At 38.5% G+C, this 20,101-nt stretch overlaps 1 protein-coding gene and 2 non-coding genes across 3 annotated transcripts; 2 read left to right on the forward strand and 1 right to left on the reverse strand.

Moving 5' to 3' along the window:
- Positions 1-583: 583 nt before the first annotated feature.
- Positions 584-653, forward strand: LOC131997414 (small nucleolar RNA U18). Its single transcript, XR_009398264.1, has one exon. It is a non-coding gene; the product is annotated as a small nucleolar RNA U18 (small nucleolar RNA).
- A 237-nt stretch (positions 654-890) lies between these two features.
- On the forward strand, positions 891-960 carry LOC131997415 (small nucleolar RNA U18). Its single transcript, XR_009398265.1, has one exon. It is a non-coding gene; the product is annotated as a small nucleolar RNA U18 (small nucleolar RNA).
- A 3,780-nt stretch (positions 961-4,740) lies between these two features.
- On the reverse strand, positions 4,741-19,039 carry LOC106080755 (B9 domain-containing protein 1). Its single transcript, XM_059366430.1, has 3 exons — positions 18,740-19,039; positions 13,930-14,163; positions 4,741-4,897 (listed from the first exon to the last, which is right to left on the reverse strand). Exons 1-3 carry the CDS (start codon positions 18,999-19,001, stop codon positions 4,812-4,814), a joined length of 582 nt encoding a protein of 193 aa, XP_059222413.1. The 5' UTR covers positions 19,002-19,039; the 3' UTR covers positions 4,741-4,811.
- Positions 19,040-20,101: the final 1,062 nt, after the last annotated feature.

Here is a 20,101-nt window from a genome sequence, read left to right on the forward strand (position 1 = left end):
AACTAGTTCGATGTTTTCATTTACTCCTTCGATGTTAGATTTTTCCAAGGATCTCGACTTAAATAAATCTCCAGACCCACACTTGCCTTGTTGAAGTGGTCTTTGACGTTTGCTCATCCATTGTGTAACCTCCTTAACCTGAAATCTCAGCGTATTGAAATGTTGCGAACGTTCAATCCATCTCAAAAAAGGACGACGTGAGCTACCCTATAAATTACGGGTCATTGGCCACTAAATCCGGATTTAAGGGCTAAATTCTTTGTTAAAGGTCACGTTTTACCATACAAAAATAAAATCCTATTTTTGCTGGAATTATTTTTAAATCCCAAATAAACCCGAATTCATAGCCGAATAAACGATAAAAGTACCAAAATATGCAACTGTTGTCAAGAATTGCGTATGGATGTGTGTGATATGAAAATTCATGTATACGTATGTACGCTTGTATTGGGTTGCCCAAAAAGTATTGCTCTGAGCCTGCGTTTATGCAATTTTATGTTGTAGCGACAGACCAAATCCTGTGATGGCAATGAAACCCACGACGATACCCGTTTCAGTTGGCTAACTTTAGAGCGTTTGCTTTTTTATGATGAAATTAATTGGTCCGTGTTTATGAATTTACATTGATTATCAACATCCAATTACTGAATAAGCAAACACTAGTGTTAATATAAAATTAAATTATGCGCTTTCTCAGAAATATATCTCTAATTTACATTTACTTTGTTTTTTTATTCACTTTTAGGTTTATGATGATGCTGCCAGCCATAGCCCATTTTATGAAATTGACCGCTGAAAAGAGAAAAAAGGTAGGTAAATATTGCACATCAATTGACATCAGCACAGTAGTACTCTACAATGCAAACACTTTAGAAGTTAATGAATTACTTCACATGATGAAATTAATTGGTCCGTGTTTATGATTTTTATTTGATTAAACCCCTCCAATTACTGATTATTTTATACATAGAATAAAAAAATGTTTTTTTTTTTTTTATTTTCATTGAATTAATTATTTGACCATTTTGTTTATGTTTTTTTGCAGATGTTGGAGTAACCAAATGCAAATTTGCCTATGAACATTCCATGAACAGGAACAGGGGAACATTTCTCACATATCAATGTGTCCTGTACGATTCAAGTTAAAGCTCAATGACAGGGGCCTCCTGTTTATAGCCGAGTCTGAAAGGCGCAGTGCGTCACCTCTTTGGGGAAAAGTTTTTATATGACATTGTACCTCACAAATGTCGTCAGCATTAGAAGGGGATAAACCACCGCTGAAAATTTTTCCGATGTTTTCTCCAGGATTCGAACCCAGGCGTTCAGCGTCATAGACGGAAAAGCCTCTGCGCTACGGTGGCCTCCATTAACCACGATGAAGAAGTACATTTTAATTTCCTGCAGTGAGAGTTTCCCAACCCCTATATGTATATGTTGTGTCTTTCAACGAGTCCTGAGAATATTTTATGGACGAGATCGAAAAACTTACCTAATCAGATGGATATGGGTCTGAATGGAGTGGGTCTGGCTGGGCAGTTAAACAGGTGACGTGTCGTGTGGTCCGTGGTACGAATAGGGACATACATCCTGCACGTCGGCATCTGCCGCATCGTAATTAAACCAGAACTACTCTGGTTTGCCGGGGGAGGTCAATTTCTTCAGGTGCAATGGGAGGCGGTCGTTGTCCAAGGACTACATTCACCCGGTAGATGTCAACCCCATCTGCTACCATGTCTGCATGAATGTTGTCTAGACCTGCTTGATCTAGAGGTTCTCTAGCGCTGAACCTGACGCTCTAGATCATGTTGATCTACCTTAAGGCTTCTGGGCGGTGGATATCTATCCTATATAACAGCCAACAGGTATTGCTTAGACAGCATGTAGTTATGTCTTCCCACTGGAAGGATCTTTGTCTCCTGATTGAGGTGCTCCACTTGAGAACTGAGGAGGACAGCCCGGCGCCACTGTGTGTCACAAAGCTGACGAGACCACACTGGCGCTGCATAACTTACCACAGACCGGCCAATTGCTTTGTACTTGGTCAACAAGGTTTCTTTGTCAGCACCCTAAGTGCTGCCGGCAAGTGACCTGAGCACCTTGTTTCGACTTTATCTCAAATTGCTGTGGCATTTGGGGAGAATGTGTAAGAGCTGTCAAATGTGACGCCAAGTATTCTGGGACGGAATCCATTCTCCATCGACCATCACACTCAGCTCAGTATTCACCTCACGCGTATTTGAAGTAAATAATGTGGCTGAAGATTTGTTGGCAGATATTTTCAGATTTCTTGCAGCGAAATATGAGGCAAGTTCGTTGAGGTAGAAGTTCAACCTGTCGCAGATGCCAACAATGGGTGCGGGGCCTGATGCCATGACCATGATTGTACAATTGTCCGCATATGATACGATCTCTATGCCGTCGGGAGGGGGGGTGGAATGGAGGATAGGTAGAGGTTAAACAGTGCTGGAGATATCACCCCGCCTTGTGGAACTACCTGCTTCACTCTACGGTGCTTCGATTTCTTATCCCTAAATTCCACAAATGACTGGCGACCATCTGTGTGGTCGCCACCCAGCGTTTCAGGCCTGGCTGGAGGGACGTGTTGGCGATGCCCTCAAACGAGGACCGTCCTATCGCATGGCCTTGGCTGATTGAAGCCACTGCAAATGTGTGCGGTGATGACATGCAAAGCAGTTGGTGTGCTTTGCAGTCTTCGACATCCATGTCGATGCTTGGCGAATGGAAATTCTCCCACGAGGCTCGGGAGGAGTAATGCCTCAAGCGTCTTTGCTACTGGTGAGGGAAGGGAGATCGGTCTGTACGAATACCCCAAACTCAGGTCCTTGCCAGTAGCGGGATTACTCATTTTCCAGACATCGGGAACTAGAAGAGTGTTTAAAGACAGGTTGAGAACAGTAGTAAGGTACTCAACTCCAGATAAATCCAGTTTCTGTCGGTGTCCAACGCCTTGGATGATTTGTAATTCGTAACTTCGCCCACGGTAAGGGGCGAGTAAGGAGTAAGGGGAGTAATGTCTCAAGCGTCTTTGTTACTGGTGAGAGAAGGGATGTCGGTCTGTACGACTTACCCAAACTCAGGTCCTTGCCAGGCTTCAGTAGCGGGATTACTCTGTCCATTTTCCAGACATCGGGAACTATAAGAGTGTTTGAAGACAGGTTGAGGACAGTAGTAAGGTACTCAACTCCAGATAAATCCAGATTCTGTCGGTGTCCAACGCCTTGGATGATTTGTAATTCGTAACTTCGCCCACGGTAAATTGTGATGGCTGTCCATCGGCTCGAAGACCATGGATACGGCGAATAGCTCTCCCCCTTGCCCTGTCACTCTCGGGATGCACAATAAATTGGTGATTGAACAACCTGGCGCATCTCTTCGGATCAGTCACGATTACTTCGCCAAAAGTGACTGAGGTCCTGTCATCCCGTCTACCGGGGTTCGAGAGTGTCTTAACAGCAGACCACAGCTAGCCTAAATTACATTGCTCCAAGTGTTTCAGCCACAGATTCCGCTTATGTTCGTTGACTACCCTGTTTATTTCCAGATTCAGCTCACTGATTCTGGGGTTAGTTATATAACGAATCCCATTACGCTCGTCTGCAAGTACCACAGTCAGTGCCGGGAAATTGGGCCGCACTTGGGGTTTTCGACCGGCTGGTATAAAGCGAGCGGCTGCTGCGTTAATGATGTCTTGGAATTTCCTCTCGGCAACTAGCACATCCGAGGGGGGTGGCAGTTCACTGAAGCGGCGATTGGTATACTCTCTGTGATTGTCACAGTCCAGAGCCATGAGGTTCCATCTACATGGTATAAAAAATCAAATCAATGAAATGGGTTGCACTTAACAATTGAATTGCAAGGGTAGCCTCGATTCCACATATCACTGATTTGTAATCATCTTTAGACTTTTTTGCTGGGTTTTTGGATTGGGTTTGCTGACTAATGAGACAGGTTTAAGGCCGGCCTTATTATTAAGACACAGCGTATAGTGTGGGTTCAAAAAACTCTGTTGTTTGCGGATTTCTTAAGAAACAGGTGAGTCAAGTTTTATAAAAAAAAATCTACATATTAGCTAGACATAGCAAAGTAAAGTTTAATCAACGTTGTCCAGTCACGAAGGGAAGTTTATTTAAATTAAAGTAAGAAATAATTGAAATATATTTCTTCTAAATGTGACGATTATACAGTTCTGCGTTAATTACACTTACCAACATTTCTATTTTAAATGATGAAAACATTTCAATATATGGTCTTCTTTTCCCGACATAATTCCAATTTATTGATGATATTATTGAAACTGAATTTTTTTTTTGCCACTAAATTCAAATGTTTTCGTTTAGTGCATACGAGTTTAGTTTTGTTTCTTAACATGTGAAATATTGTTTTCGTTTCAGGTACGTTATCTTCCCGATGAACTTCTTTCCGCCGAAACACTCCTTATAATTATGATGAAAATTTTTATTTATGTCTTCTTTTCCCGACATAATTTTGTTGTTGATATCTTTTATACTGAAAGTTTCCTTATGTGAAACCTTTGCTTTTCATTTTATATGTTTGTGTAAGAATTTTTGTTTTTTCTTCTTGCAGGTATGTTTTTGAAATTTTCTTACGGGTAACAGGAGAAGGTTTCCCGATGTTTTAGTAATTAATTTCTATCTAGTTTTTATTTGAAAGCATACCCTTTCTAGAACTGTAGCTCTTAATGAACTCGAAGACGTCATATATAATATTAATAAAAAATTTATTAAACGATAAAACATAATTGTTTCACTAAACTAAATGTGCATAGCTTATTAGTATTCTAAACCTAGACGGGCCGAACCTCTGGTTATAACGTTGAGCACAAATTCGATTTCTCCATACGACTCTATAGATAATCCTGAAAACAAAAAGAAAGTGCGTTAAAGACAGAATGCTAATTTGTATAATAATAGGTTGTTGTTATTATAGCCCCCATATAAACCGATCGAAATTTCGAACAAGGACTTGTGTTATAACTTTCAGCATCCATGCCAAGTATGATCTGAATCGGTTTATAAAAACATATAGCCCCCCTATATAAACCGGCCCCGGATTTGACATCTTGAGCCCTTAGAAGCCTCAATTTTCATACGATTTGGCTAAAATTTGGAACAAAGACTTGAGTTATGAGTTCCAACATCCATGCCAAGTATGATCCGAATCGGTCTATAAACAGATAGACAACCCAGTTATGAGTTCCAACATACATGCCAAGTATGATCCGAATCGGTCTATAAACAGATAAAGCCCCCATATACAGCGATCCCCGTATTTGACATCTTGAGCCTTTAGAAGCCTCAATTTTCATACGATATGGCTAAAATTTGGAACAAAGGCTTATGTTACGATTTATAACATCCATGCCAAGTATGATCCAAATCGGTCAATAAACAGATATAGCCCCCATATAAACCGGCCCCGGATTTGACATCTTGAGCCCTTAGATGCCTCAATTTTTATCCGATTTGGCTGAAATTTGGAAGAAAGACCATTTAAACCGACCACCGATTTGACTTCCTGAGCCCTTAGAAGCCTTAATTTTCATCCGATTTGGCTAAAATTTGGAACAAAGACTTGTGTTATAACTTTCAACATCCATGCCAAGTATGACCCGCATCGGTCTATAAACAGATATAGCCCTCATATAAACCGATCCCAGTATTTCACATATTGAGCCCTTAGAAGCCTCAATTTTCATATGATATGGCTAAAATTTGGAACAAAGACTTGTGTTACGATTCCATGCCAGATATGATCCGAATCAGTCTATAAACAGATGTAGCAGCCCCCATATAAACCGGCCCCGGATTTTTTTTTTTTTTTTTTTTTTTTTTTTTTTTTATTTTTTACTTATACGTTATAAAAATTACAATTAGTTTTTATAAACGCCTCAGCGCCATTAGGCATAATAGAGGCTAGTTGGCAAAATAACAAAATTCAATTATTTTAATACAATGTTTGATCAGTAATAAATTAAACGATGTTAAAGGTTAATGATCTTATTAGAAGAAAATTAATTTAATTTACAAAAGTGTTTCAGTTTGTGTTTTAAGGTAATTCCTTAGCAATCTTTAAAAATTGAAATTGGGTTAGACTTTATATCGCTCGGTATATCATTAAACTCATGACTGCCAGAATATTCTACTCTCTGTTTTGTGGTCTCTGTGCGGCACAATGCTACTCTCAGCTGTTGATTGTTGCGGGTGTTGAATGAAACTTGGTTTAGATTAAATTCAATTGTGTGGTGCCCTATGTGGTGAATGCATTTATATACGTACAGAAGAAGCTGCAACTTATAAATTCCATGAATTGGCAAAATAGTTGGAAAAACATTGTCGTATAATGAAACGGTGGGATAAAGTAATGGTAAGTTTGCAACAGTTTTCAGAGCTTTGTTTTGAAGCCTTTGCAATGATTTTAACTCGCCTGTGTTCCTGTATGCATAGACCACAGCCAAATAGTTAAGATGGCTCTGTATTAATGTTTGATAAATTAGATATTTGGTTCTTTCGTCGAACTTGTATTTGAACTTATACAACAATCCAAGTGCTGGAGATATTTTCAACTTTAGCTGATTTATGTGATGATTCCAGTTAAGGTTTGACTGCATATATATGCCCAAATATTTGACAACATTCACTTCGTTTATAGTTTCTCCATCCACAGTGATGCTAAAGTCCATATTATGGCCAGGGTATGGTTTAAATCTGATTAATTTAGTTTTCTTTCTATTTATAAACAATTTGTTCAGTCGCATATACTCAAAAATTAATGCAGAATCTCGTTCCATATAAGTTTTAACCACGGTCGTGGACTTGTACGGATAAAAAAGACATATGTCATCCGCATACATAAATAGCCGTCCTTTTAGCTCCAAATTGCATAGGTCATTAACATAGATTAAAAACAGCAACGGGCCTAGTACACTGCCTTGCGGTACACCATGTTCAATAGAAGCCAGTTGGCTTTTACTGTCCCCCATTTGCACAAATTGTTTTCGATTCACCAGATAAGATTTGAAAAGCCGTAGTACACTACCGCGAATGCCATAAAATTCCAGCTTCTTTAATAAAATGTTGTGATCAATCATATCAAAAGCTTTAGATAAATCAAAGAAGATGCCTACTACGCCATTGTGACCTTTATCCAACATTTTGCATATATAGTTTTGTACATTAATAACAGCTTCGTCAGTTCCACATCCTCTGCGAAAACCATATTGACAATCAGTAAGTATTCGGTTCGTTTCTAAGAATGCAGCCATTTGCCGATGAATAATTCGTTCATATATAATATTTATAGATGGCAACACAGAAATAGGTCTTAAATTTTCAATAACTGTTGAATTTCTACCCTTAGGAATGGGTATTACCTTATGTATCTTAAGGCTTTGTGGGTAAGTTGATGTCGCTATCATGCTGTTAAAAATGTTCAGCAAATAATGATTGACATTGCTACTGCAAACTTTGAGTACGTTGTGCGGCAAATTATCATGACCACAACTTTTATTTAATTTAAGCGCTGAGATTTCACTTTCTATTTCACTTTGTGTGGTAAAATGTAAATCAAGATGGTTTTGGTTGTAACATAGGGTTCCCAATGAATTGCAACTGTCTCCTGGGTACATCGGTATCATATTTTTTAGATTTATAACAGACTTAAGAAAGAAAGTGTTACATAACTCGGCCTTCTTCCTATCATTCGTTATGATATTACCATCATCATCTTTAAAAGATAGCTGTGTTTTAATATTTCTTCCCAGAGTTTCATTTAAAAAGCGCCATGTTTTCTTTGGATTATTTTTGATGTCAGCCAGATTATTTATATAGTAATTATTCATTGAATTTCTTGACGAATTTCTAATAACTTTACTGATTCTTTTCAATTGGCTATTTATACTGTCATTATTGCGACATTTCCTTCTTAATTTCAATAATCGATTCTTATAGTCAATCAATTTCAAGAGATTCCCATTTATCCATGGTGCAATGGCATTTCTTTGGTTTACATTTAGGGGTTTTGTGACGGTAGAACAATCTACAGCAGTTTTTACATGCGTAACAAAATTATTAAGGTCCTCGGTGGGTGCTCCCAAGAGAGAAAGAGTCTGAAGGTGGGAATCAATAGTAGTCTTCAATTTATCATAATCGCAAAAGGAGTAATTATGTCTGACAATATTATCTAACTGTTCATCAATATTCACTTGGCAGTAAATTAAATTGTGATCAGTTAACATGCATCCAACCGCCATGATTGACATGGACCCTAAAATATTCGAATACACATGGTCAAGACAAGTACGGCTAACAGGTCTTGTTATCATTTCATGGCAGTTTCTAAAATCATAATTCAACAGCATATTCGAAACAGCACTGAAATTTTCGTTATGCAGCGCATCAACATTCGCATCACCAGTTAAAACACAAGGTGTTCTACCATACGCATAAAGTAATTGCTCCAAAAAATCAACAAATTTGGATGAATTACATTTTGGAGATCTATAAAACGAAATATAAGTGACTGGCTTTCCGTGCAGTTTAACATTATGGAGTTTTAGAGCAATTGAATCAATCAAGTCCTCACTTTTGCATTGAGAAACTGTAAAATGCAAATTTTCCTTAACAAATACTGATGTTCCGCCATAACCATCAGATCGGCAACAATGAACAGATGTATATCCTGGAATGTTATATATACCAACAACATCCATTTTGAACCAAGTTTCTTGGACCGCAATTATCGTAGGCAAAGCAGAAATTTTGGCAATCATAGTTTTAAATCTATTAAATTTTGTTATTGAAGATATGCTTCTAATATTTACAGAAAATACGTTGAAAAGTTTCCTATTTGAAATTTGTATATTATTGAAATCCGAAAGATTAGATATATAATTATTATTCATCATAAAAAAAAAAAAAAAAGATATAAAATATTAGAACAAATTCTTTAATATTTAAAAGCTACTTATGATGGTGATTCATACTCGTTGTCAGATTCCTCTACACGTATCATCATTTGCTGGGATCGACGTTTCTGGGGCTGATGCGTAGTTGCTTCTGCCAATAATTTATCCACTTCATCCTCATTCTTCAAAAGTCTTGGCTTAGACAACTCACTCCGTTTTGCGAAAACCTTATTATTTGCTGTGTAAATAGCCCGAAATCCAACATTCTTCAATGACTTTGCGTATTTAAATAAATTCATGGTTTCTTTGCTTGAAAAATCACTAACAAAGATATTTTTAGATTCCTCTTGAGCTTTTAATTTAGGTTTAACAGCCATCAGTTTCGATTTTGCAATTCTCGAATTGAATTTAACGACCACAGTCTGGCTATCATTCTTCTTCTTGTTAAGAAAATATGCATCAGAAATGTTATCAACTTTCATTTCAACGCCAAATTTAGATGACAACTTCATTACAGCATCAACAGCTGTTTCATTCTCAGTTGGTTTGATACCAGTTATCAGACAATCATTCTGCACTCTTTGATTGTTTAGAAATTTCACTGTCTCTTTTAGTGTACTCACTTCTGCTCTTAGTTCCTTGTTTTCCTTTTGTACCAGATCTATTTTTTTCTTGTTCTCGCTTACACCCTTCAGAATGTCATCGTACTGCTTCGACATAAACATCATAGTCTCTCTCATTTCTCTTAATTCATCCAGTTTCTTTAACTCCATTCTCATAGCATTCAATTCAGCTGCTACAGATCCATTGCTGTTGTTGTTGTTGCTTTTGCTGCTGCTGTCGCATACATGACAAACAAACTCCTCATCTTCATGTGCAAGCAAGTGGCGGAATTGCTTTTTGTTAAGCTTCGTACAAACAACATGAAAACTGTTGTTGCATTTATCACAATCAATGCTCTCTTCGTCTTCATCCACCTCCAATTTGCACTCAACACAGACATTTTTCTTCTTTAAAACACTACGTCTGCTTGTAGGCGGCATATTTGAACAATTTCAAGTGACCTTAGATTTAGCTTTTGTAAACAATTGGTTTTTGAGACACAATCGCTTTTTAGAACCGAAATATTTAAATTTAATTTCACAACGATTGAAAAGCAATAAAAAAGTCAACTTTTCAAAAACAGTGATGCCAACACATGGATTTGACTTCTTTAGCCCTTAGAAGCCTCAATTTTTCATCCGATTTGGCTGAAATTTGGAGCAAAGACTTGAGTTATGACATATAACATCAATGCCAAGTACGATGCGAATCGGTTTATGAACAGATATAGCACCCATATAAACCGATCCCCGGATTTGACATCATGAGCCCTTAGAAGCCTCAATTTTCATCCGATTTGGCTAAAATCGGAACAAAGACTTGTGTTACGATTTATAACATCTATGCCAAGTATGATCCGAATCGGTCTATAAACAGATAAAGCCTCCATATAAACCGATCACCGGATTTGACATCTTGAGCCCTTAGAAGCCTTAATTTTCATCCGATTTGGCTGAAATTTGGAACAAGAATTTGAGTTATGACTTCCAACATCAATTTTCATCCGATTTGGCTGAAGTTTGGAACAAGGACTTGTGTAATAACTTTTTACATTCATGCCAAGTATTATCTGAATCAGTCAATAAACAGATATAGCCTCCATATAAACCAATCCCCGGATTTTGACTTCATGAGACCTTAGAAGCCTAAATTTTCAACTGATTTGGCTGAAAATTGGCCGAAAACCCTATCTTATGACTTACATGGCAAGTTTTATGCGAATCGGTCCATATGGTAATACAGGGCCCCCTAAGTACCGATATCCCGATCGGACTTCTTGAGACCAAAATAATTCAAATACAAACTCAGAGTATAAGGGTACATTTTTTTAGCAGAATCCATGGTGGTGGATATACAAGATTCGGTCTGGCCGGTTGTAGGAAGGTTCGTAGTCCAAAAGGAAAAGAATCCCATATCAGATTTACCAAAAAATCTGTATCTGTGCCTCTTTTTATTCGACAATAACCAAAAATAGTTGTAGCAAATATTTTTTTACTTGCCTCTACAACGTGGTGAACTTCAAATGAGTTCATCATGGCAATTAGTTTCAGTAAAAATTTCCTTCACAACTTTTTTTTTTCAAACAAATTTTCTTATTATGCCACAGATTACAATTCAGGATGTTATTTTTCTTGCCGGTAGTATTTTTAAACTTTAGTCACTGATTTTTTTTTCACTGGTATTCGGAGAAAAAATGTAGGAAAGCCTAGTCTAGCCTAGCCTAGCAAACAAAGGATAAAAGAAAAGAATTGCTATAATATGGGAGCTATATCAGATCATAATTAAACTGAATGTTGGAGACCAGAGTAGAAGTTATTGTGTAACATTTCAGCCAATTCGAGTAAGAATTGCGCCCTTAAGGGGCTCAAGAAGTAAACTAGAGAGATCCGTTTATATGGGGGCTGTATCAGGCTATAGACCGATTTAGACCATATTTGACACGTATGTTGAAGGTTATGGGAGAAGCCGTTGTACAAAATTTTGGCAAAGTCGGATTAGAATAGCACCTTCTAGTGACTCAAGAAGTCAAGATCGGTTTATATAGCAGTTTTATCAAGTTATGAACCGATTTAAACCATAGTTAGCCCTGTTGGTGGAAGTCATAACTAAACACGTTGTGCAAATTTTCAGCCAAATCGGATAAAAATTGTACCCTCTAGCGGTTCAAGATCCAAGATCGGTTTATATGGCAGCTATATCAGGTTATGTACCGATTTCAACAGACTCAGCACAATTGTTGTAAGTCCTAAGAAAACACCTCATGCAAAATTTCAACCAAATCGGATAAAAATTGTGCTCACTAGTGGTTAAAGAATTCAAGATTCAAGATCGGTTTATATGGCAGCTATATCAAAACAAGGACCGATATAGCCAATTTACAATCCCAACCGACCTACACTAATAAGAAGTAAAATATATGGACCAGTTTGCGTTAACGGAGAATATAGTCGTCATATGAACCACGAGTTGTACGACGACGAAGTATATATATTTTGGATCGTCGTAAAATTCTAAGACGATTTAACGATGTCCACGTGTCTGTCCGTCCATCTGCTGTAATCACTCTACAGACTTCAAAAATTGAGATATTGAGCTGAAATTTGGCACAAATACGTCTTTTTGATGCACGCTGGTTAAGTTCTTGAAGGACCCAAATCGGACGATGTGTGGATATAGCTGCTTTATAGACCGATTTGGCGATAAAGGGTCTGAAGCCCATAAAAGCTTTATTTTTTTCTCCAATTTCGCTGAAATTTGAAACAATGAGTAGTTTAAGGCCTCTCAACATCCGACCTAAAAGTGGTTCAGATTGGACTATATTTAGATCTCCCGATAAGGGGTCTGACGCCCATAAAAGCTCCATTTATTACCCGATTTCGCTGAAATTTGAAACAGTGAGTTATTTAAGGCCTCCCGACATCGGACTTAAATATGGTTCAGATCGGACTATATTTGGATATAGCTGCCATATAGACCGATCTCTCGATAAAGGGTCTGAAGCCCATAAAATCTTTATTTCTTATCCAATTTCGCTGAAATTTTAAACAGAGAATAGTTTTAGGCCTTCCGGCATCCGACATAAAAATAGTTCAGATCGGACTATATTTAAATATAGCTGCCATATAGACCGATCTCTCGATAAAGGGTCTGAAGTCCATAAAAGCTTTATTTATTACCCGATTTCGCTGAAATTTACTGGTACAGTGGTTTATTTAAAGCCTTTAGACATCTGACCTAAATATGGTTAAGATCGGACTATATTTAGATATAGCTGCCATATAGACCGATTTGCCGATAAGGGGTCTCAAGCACATTAAAGTTTTATGTTTTATCCGATTTCGCTGAAATTTGAAACAGTGAGTAGCTTTAGGCCTCCCAACGTAGGACCCAAATATGGTTAAGATCGGACCATATTTAGATATAGCTGTCATATAGACCGATCTGCCGATAAGGCGACTGAAGCCCACAAAAGCTTTACTTTTTATCCGATTTCGCTGAAATTTGAAACAGTGAGTTGTTTTAAGCCTCTCGACATCCATCCCAAATATCTTTCGGTTGGAACTATAATTAATTATAGCTGCTATATAGACCGATCTGCCGTTTAAGGGTCTGGAACCCATAAAAGCTATATTTGGTTTTAGTTTCCGACATCCGACCCACATATTGGTTAGATCAGACTATATAGATATAGCTGTTATATAGACCGATCTTCCAAATTAGGGTCTTATAATCCCATAGAATGTAGAAAATGTTACTTGTATATGAGTTCTCGGGATCTGAATAAAATATGGTAGAGACCCGCCACTATTAAGATATAACTACGGATATAGTAGTGAAATTATAGTAAAATAGTATGATTTTTATATCATTGTTTAATTTGGTCCAGATTTGGTTGTAGGTGCCATATATAACGCTCTCTCTCTTTTTAAAGCCTTGGCCCTATAAAAAGAGCATTTATTATCCGATTTCGTTTAAATTTGGCTCAGTGACTTATGTTAGGCTTTTCGTTATCCATGTCCTATATGGTTCAGATCGGTTAATATTTGGATATAGCTGCCAAAAAGACCAATATTTCGTTCTACAAAATTAAACAGTGACTTATATTTATTAGACCACACAATGTCCGTGCGGAATTTGGGTGCTTAAGTTATCCAATTTTCACCGGATTGTGACGAAAGGGGGTTAACATATATACCCCTAGGTGGTGGATATTCTAAGTTCTGCCCGGCCGAACTTAATGCCTTTTTGCTTGTTGTTTTTGTGTTTTCCCAAAACAATAATCAGAAATGCTATGAAAACGTAAAAAAAAACTTTTCATTTTCTGTTTCCATAGAAAGAGAATTGAGGCCTAGACCTTAAGACATAAAATATAAAAACCATACCCTTAGTTTTGGTGTTATCAAGCAATATTTTTGAATCCTTTAGCTCCGGATTTCGTCCAGTTATCCAACTAGTAACGTCAGCCATTGCATTACTGCAGCGTGGTTTCAATATGGGCGCTACAATACGTTGATTAGTTCCACTACCAAAAACTGGAACATGAAGACGGCTATATCCCAGTGAGGTCTCTATTCCCCACCGTGTGCGCCCATAAACACAGACTATTAGTTGCGGCCCTAAAAATATATAAATATGTTAATTAATTGTATACAAAGTATGAGCGATTTTGTTTCTTGCTAACGTTAAAAAAAATCTACAAGAACCGAAGTTTAGGACTTTTGGCCGATGGAATTCTATAGTCCCAACCAATTCTATATAGACCAGCGCCAACGCCGGCTTGTACTTGCATTATATCGCTTCTTTGGGTCTACATATTCAGAGGGTTCCTTTATTTAGAACACACCAAACGAAACTTATGTTAGTCTTTATAATCAAGGGATTGCCCACCATACACCCAGAGCAAAGTTGATACCAAACGTGCTCATTTCAGTACCATACGGTATTGATAGTAAAGCAACACCGTATGGTACAAAAACAATGCCGAATGGATGAAAAACGAAATGATTAGTACCGTTTGGTACTAGCCTTATAACCGAACTGGCATTTGTTTTAATACCAATCTGTTATTGGTTTTAGCACCATACTGTTATTGGTTTTAGTACCAAACCAAAAAACTTTTCAACAGAGCAAAAACCACAAGAGCACCAAACGATTGAGCCATCTGTAAGGCTGAGCTAAGAAAATATAAGGGCGAGCTTAGAAAGGCTCAGAAAAAATCCTGGGTCGAATTGTGCAGCTCCGTGGAGGATACATCTGAGGCCTCTAAGCTTAAGAAGATTCTGTCCCCGAGACCTATTACGATTGGGTATATCCAGAAGTCAGAGAATGTATGGACAATGTCTAGTGAGGAAACACTAGAACTACTCGTTGATACACATTTCCCGGGAAATTCTCCCATGGACAACGTGGCGCCAGATGTGGTTGTCACTGATATGCATTCGTTGGAGGTTATTGGGGAAAATGTGTCTGAGCCGAAAATCCTTTGGGCGATAAGAAGTTTCGAATCCTTAAAGTCGCCAGGCCCTGATGATGTATCACCTGTTGAATTACAAGCTGTGTCTGATAGACTGGATCCCTGGCTTAGGGAGATATACTCTGCTTGTATCAGAATGTCATATATACCTGTGGGATGGAGAGACACAAAGGTCATTTTCATTCCGAAAGCAGGAAAACCCTACCACACGAAGGCGAAAGATTTTCGTCCTATTAGTCTGTCATCCCTTATGCTGAAGACTCTTGAGACGTTGCAAAGATCCCTGGAGATCGCCTGTCGCGGCAGCAGCATGCATATAGTAAAGGTAAATCCACTGAAACAGCCCTTCACGACCTAGACGGCTATATAGAGGGTTCTCTCGCTGTCAAGGAACATACAACGGCAGCATTTCTTGGCTTTCAATAATGTAAAACCGACGTCAATCATGCAAGAGTTGCGAGTTTCTAGGCATCAATTCTACCGTGAGAAAGTTTATTATTAACTTACTTACTAAAAGATGCCTTACGGTAGGCTTGGGATCTGTGGATCTAAAAAGATGGGTCAGTAGAGAAACACCTCAAGGAGGTGAACTGTCTCCTCTACTTTGGAATATAGCCATTAACAATATATTATTGTCTCTGGAAGAAAAAGGCGTAAAAGCGGTCGCGTATGTTGATGAAGTGGCAATTGCGGTTAGGGGAAAGTTTCCCAGCTCTCTAGGAGATATAGCTCAGGAAGCTCTACGTGGGCTACCGAAAAAGGTCTGAGAGGTATAAATCCGTGCAAGACAGAAGTAGTTCTTTTCAGCAGGAGATACAATTTGCTTACAATGGAACCTGTCTCTTTGTTTACAGAAAGCGCAAAATACCTGGGTGTTTTGTTGGACAGGAAATTGAACTTCAAATTAAACATTTTGGAAAGGGTAAGAAAGGCAACTCTTGCTTATACACCTGCAAGAGAGCCATTGGCAAAAGTTGGGGGTTTAGACCGCGTGTCATGCATTGGGTATATACTACAGTTGTCAGACCTATAATGCTATATGGTGTTGTGGTCTGGTGGACGGCGTTTCAAAATTCAAAGGATGGCTTGTTTGTGCATTACAGCCGCACTGAGGGCGACACCATCTGATTCACTGAATTTAATGCTACATCTTATGCCTCTGGACATTGTGGCTACCCATATTGCAGCGACCACTGCCATGAGGTTATGGGAGCTTTCCTATTGGTCATGTAGCGGATACGCACACTGTGTTATCCTTGATACAATATCCGAAGGTCCAGGCAGTATGGATTACACCCTACCTGAGCCGCTTTTTGATAAAAATTACTGTATCTCTATTCCTGATAGAACCGATTGGAACTACGATATCCCTGGTAACAGAAGTTACATAGACTTCTATACGGCCCAGGTGGGCTGTGGGGTGTACTCTAAAGATCTAGAACTGGTCATATCGAAAAGGTTAACCGTCCACTGCAGTGTGTATCAAGCAGAGATCGTTGAAATTTACGAAGTGGTGGAATGGCTTAGGTATAATGTCATTACGACGATTGGCATAGATATATTCTCAGACAGCCAGGCAGCCATTAAATCCCTGGAGAATGTATTTCTGAACACAAAAACCGCCCTCGACTGTCGCAGATGTCTCAATGAGATGGCTGAACTGTTCAAAATTCACCCGTTCTGGTTGATGGACCACAAAGATATATCTGGGAATTGTATAGCGGATGAGCTTGCGAGACTAGGAATTAGCCTACACATTCCAGGGACACTGGAATCTGTAGGTATGCCTCTAGCGACATGTAAGCTAAGTTTTCAGGACCAGGCCCGAAGAACAACGAATGATAGATGGTCACAAAGATATGTGGCCTAATCTAGACTTGAAGAGGTCCTCTGCTTTGCTGTCATTGGCTAGAACAGACGTCTCAAGCATTGTGTCCTTCCTGACAGGTCACTGTCTAATCGGAAAACATGCTGACAAACTGAAGGTTGCCAGCAACGATTTTTGCAGAAGCTGTGAGGACATTGAAGAAGACACTATAGAACACCTTGTGTGTGTTTCCAGCACTAGCAGTTAGAAGGAGTTCCACTTTAGGTTCTCATTTCTTTGAGAACCTGTCTGATTTAGCGGATGTGAATATTCGCAAGTTGTTGGGCTTTTTAAAGCGATCTGGATGGTTCAACGTTAGGAACTAGAAGGCTCCTTCTTTTTTCGGTTCCTGTGGTATCACAATGCACGAAACCTTCTAAGTGAGTCTGATGGCAGACTGCCACCTAAACCTAACCTAATTTCATTAATTAATAAAAAAAAAAATGGTATTTACGCAGTCAATGATATTTCAATAGTCAATTGATGGCATTTGGAATAAATGCTCCATATAATTCTATTAAAATTCACAACCAAATATTAATTGCCGATAAGTTCAATAGAAGATTTAAGAGGATTTAAGCTAAAATTTTGAGAAATAATTATGTATAATTATGTATTCATATAGCCCCCATATAGACCGATCCGCCGATTTAGGATCTTAGGCCCATAAAAGCCACATTTATTATCCGATTTTGCTGAAATTTGGATCAGTGAGTTGTGTTAGGTCCTTCGATATCATTCTTCAATTTGGCCCAGATGGGTTCAGATTTGGATATAGCTGTCATATAGACAGATCCGCCGATTTAGCCGATTTATTATCCGATTTCGCTGAAATTTGGGACAGTGAGTTGTGTATAAGGTCCTTCGACATCCTTCTTCAATTTGTCTTAGATCGGTCCAGATGTGGATATTTATTATCCGATTGGACATTTATTATCCGATTTTGCTGAAATTTGAGACAGTGAGTTGTGTTATGCCTTTCGACATCCTTCTTCAATTCGGCCCAGATCGGTCCAGATTTGGATATAGCTGCCTTATAGACCGGTCCGCCGATTTAGGGTCTTAGGCCCATAAAAGCCACATTTGTTATCCGATATTGCTGAAATTTGGGACAGTGAGTTGTGTTAGGACCATCGACATTCTTTTTCAATTTGGTTCAGATCGGGACAGATTTGGATATAGCTGCCTTATAAACCGGTCCGCCGCATTTTTTATTATCCGATATTGCTGAAATTTATGACAGTGAGTTGTGTTAGGACCATCGACATTCTTTTTCAATTTGGCTCAGATCGGGCCAGATTTGAATATAGCTGCCATACATAGACCGATCTCTCGATTTAAGGTTTTTGGGCCATAAAAGACGCATTTATTGTCCGATTTCGGCGAAATTTGAAACAGTGTGGTAGGGTCTTCGACATTTTTCTGAAACTTAGGCCAAATCGGTCCGGATAAGGATATAGCAGAAATATAGACCGATATCTCGGTTCAAAGTCTTGGCTCCATAAATGACGCATTTATAAACCGATTTCACTGAAATTTGACACAGTTACCTGTGTTAGGCTTTTCGCCATCCGTGTTGTATATGGTTCAGATTGGTTTATTTTTAGATATATCTACTGAATGATCAATATTTTGTTATACACAATTGAACAATGACTTGTACTTTTTAGTATTTGATCCAAATCGGAACATATTTCGATATAGCTGCTATGGGTTTTTGCTTACCTTATAATTACAATTGTTTTTTTTACGGGGAAAATTTAATGTGAATCCGCAGAACACACCCGATAATTCTTCTTTTCGGAAACTACTCAACGAAACGAAATCGCCTTGTCGCACTTTTTATACTTACATCCAAAAACATTTGTACTACGATAGGTCAACTCTATGGGCATATTAAATACAATGGGGTCATTGAAATTCCCATTTCGATTAGATGCCAATTGTGTGATGCCATTCTTCGTGCCGCTTACAAGTTCCCAGTCAGGTCCTGCGAATGCTTCATATCGACAAAATATGTCTTTGGCTTCGGGTCCCAGAGGAAAATTTGCAGACTCCAAATGTCCAGTTATGAAGATATTAAAATAGCTTGCCGCTGTTGTATTAGTTTCCATTGTTGACTTTTTTTTAAACTGAACACAAAATGTGGATAGTTGTGTATACTCTATATTAAAATTTAACATAAGGCCGTTGCTATGGCAATCGGTGTTGCCCACTCACATTTTTTGTTTGCTCATAACGCAAAGCATGTTAAGTAGGTACTTTTTTTTGGTCAAACAAAACATCGAAATATCCATTTCTGATCAGCGGAAAAATCTAAACCGATCTAGCCATGTCCGTCCGTCTGTTGAAATCGCACTACAGCCTTTAAAAATAGAGATATTGAGCTGACACTTTGCACAGATTCTTTTTTTTTGTTCATAAGCAGGTTAAGTTCGAATATGGGTTATATCGGACTATATCTTCATATAACCCCCATATAGACCGATCCGCCGATTTATCCGATAGGCTCTTCGACATCCTACTTCAATTTGGCTCAGATCGGTCCAGATTTGCATCTTAGGTTCGATTTAGGGTCTTAGGCCCATAAAAGCCACATTTATTATCCGATTTTGCTGAAATTTGGGACAGTGAGCTGTGTTAGGCTCTTCTCTTCAATTTGGCTCAGATCGGTCCAGATTTGTATATAGACCATATAGACCGATCCGCCGATTTAGGGTCTTAGGCCCATAAAAGCCACATTTATTATCCGATGTCGCCCGAAATTTGGGACAGTTTGTTGTGTTAGGCCCTTCGACATCTTTCTTCAATTTGGCACAGATCGGTCCAGATTTGGATATAGCTGTCATATAAACCGATCTCTCGATTTAAGGTTTTGGGGCCATAAAAAGCGCATTTATTGTCCTATGTCGCCCGAATTTAGGACAGTGAGTTAAGTTAAGCCCCTCGACTTACCTCTGCATTATGGCACAGACCGGTCCGGATTTGGATATAGCTGCCATATAGACCGATCTCTCGATTTAGGGTCTTAGGCCCATAAAAGGCGCATTTATTGTCCGATGTCGCCCGAAATTTGAGACAGTTTGTTGTGTTAGGCCCTTCGACATCTTTCTTCAATTTGGCACAGATCGGTCCAGATTTGGATATAGCTGTCATATAAACCGATCTCTCGATTTAAGGTTTTGGGCCATAAAAAGCGCATTTTTTGTCCTAT

Source organism: Stomoxys calcitrans, chromosome 4, assembly GCF_963082655.1.
Source record: "Stomoxys calcitrans chromosome 4, idStoCalc2.1, whole genome shotgun sequence".
Classification (NCBI taxonomy): domain Eukaryota; kingdom Metazoa; phylum Arthropoda; class Insecta; order Diptera; family Muscidae; genus Stomoxys; species Stomoxys calcitrans.

Excerpts from the sequence above, each read along its gene's own strand:
- LOC106080755 (XM_059366430.1), bottom strand. The coding sequence starts at position 19,001 with ATGGAAACTAATACAACAGCGGCAAGCTATTTTAATATCTTCATAACT. Across the intron at positions 14,164-18,739 it reads TAGTACAAATGTTTTTGGAT|GGCCGCAACTAATAGTCTGT; the intron begins GTAAGTATAAAA and ends ATATATTTTTAG. Across the intron at positions 4,898-13,929 it reads TGATAACACCAAAACTAAGG|GATTATCTATAGAGTCGTAT; the intron begins GTATGGTTTTTA and ends TTTTGTTTTCAG.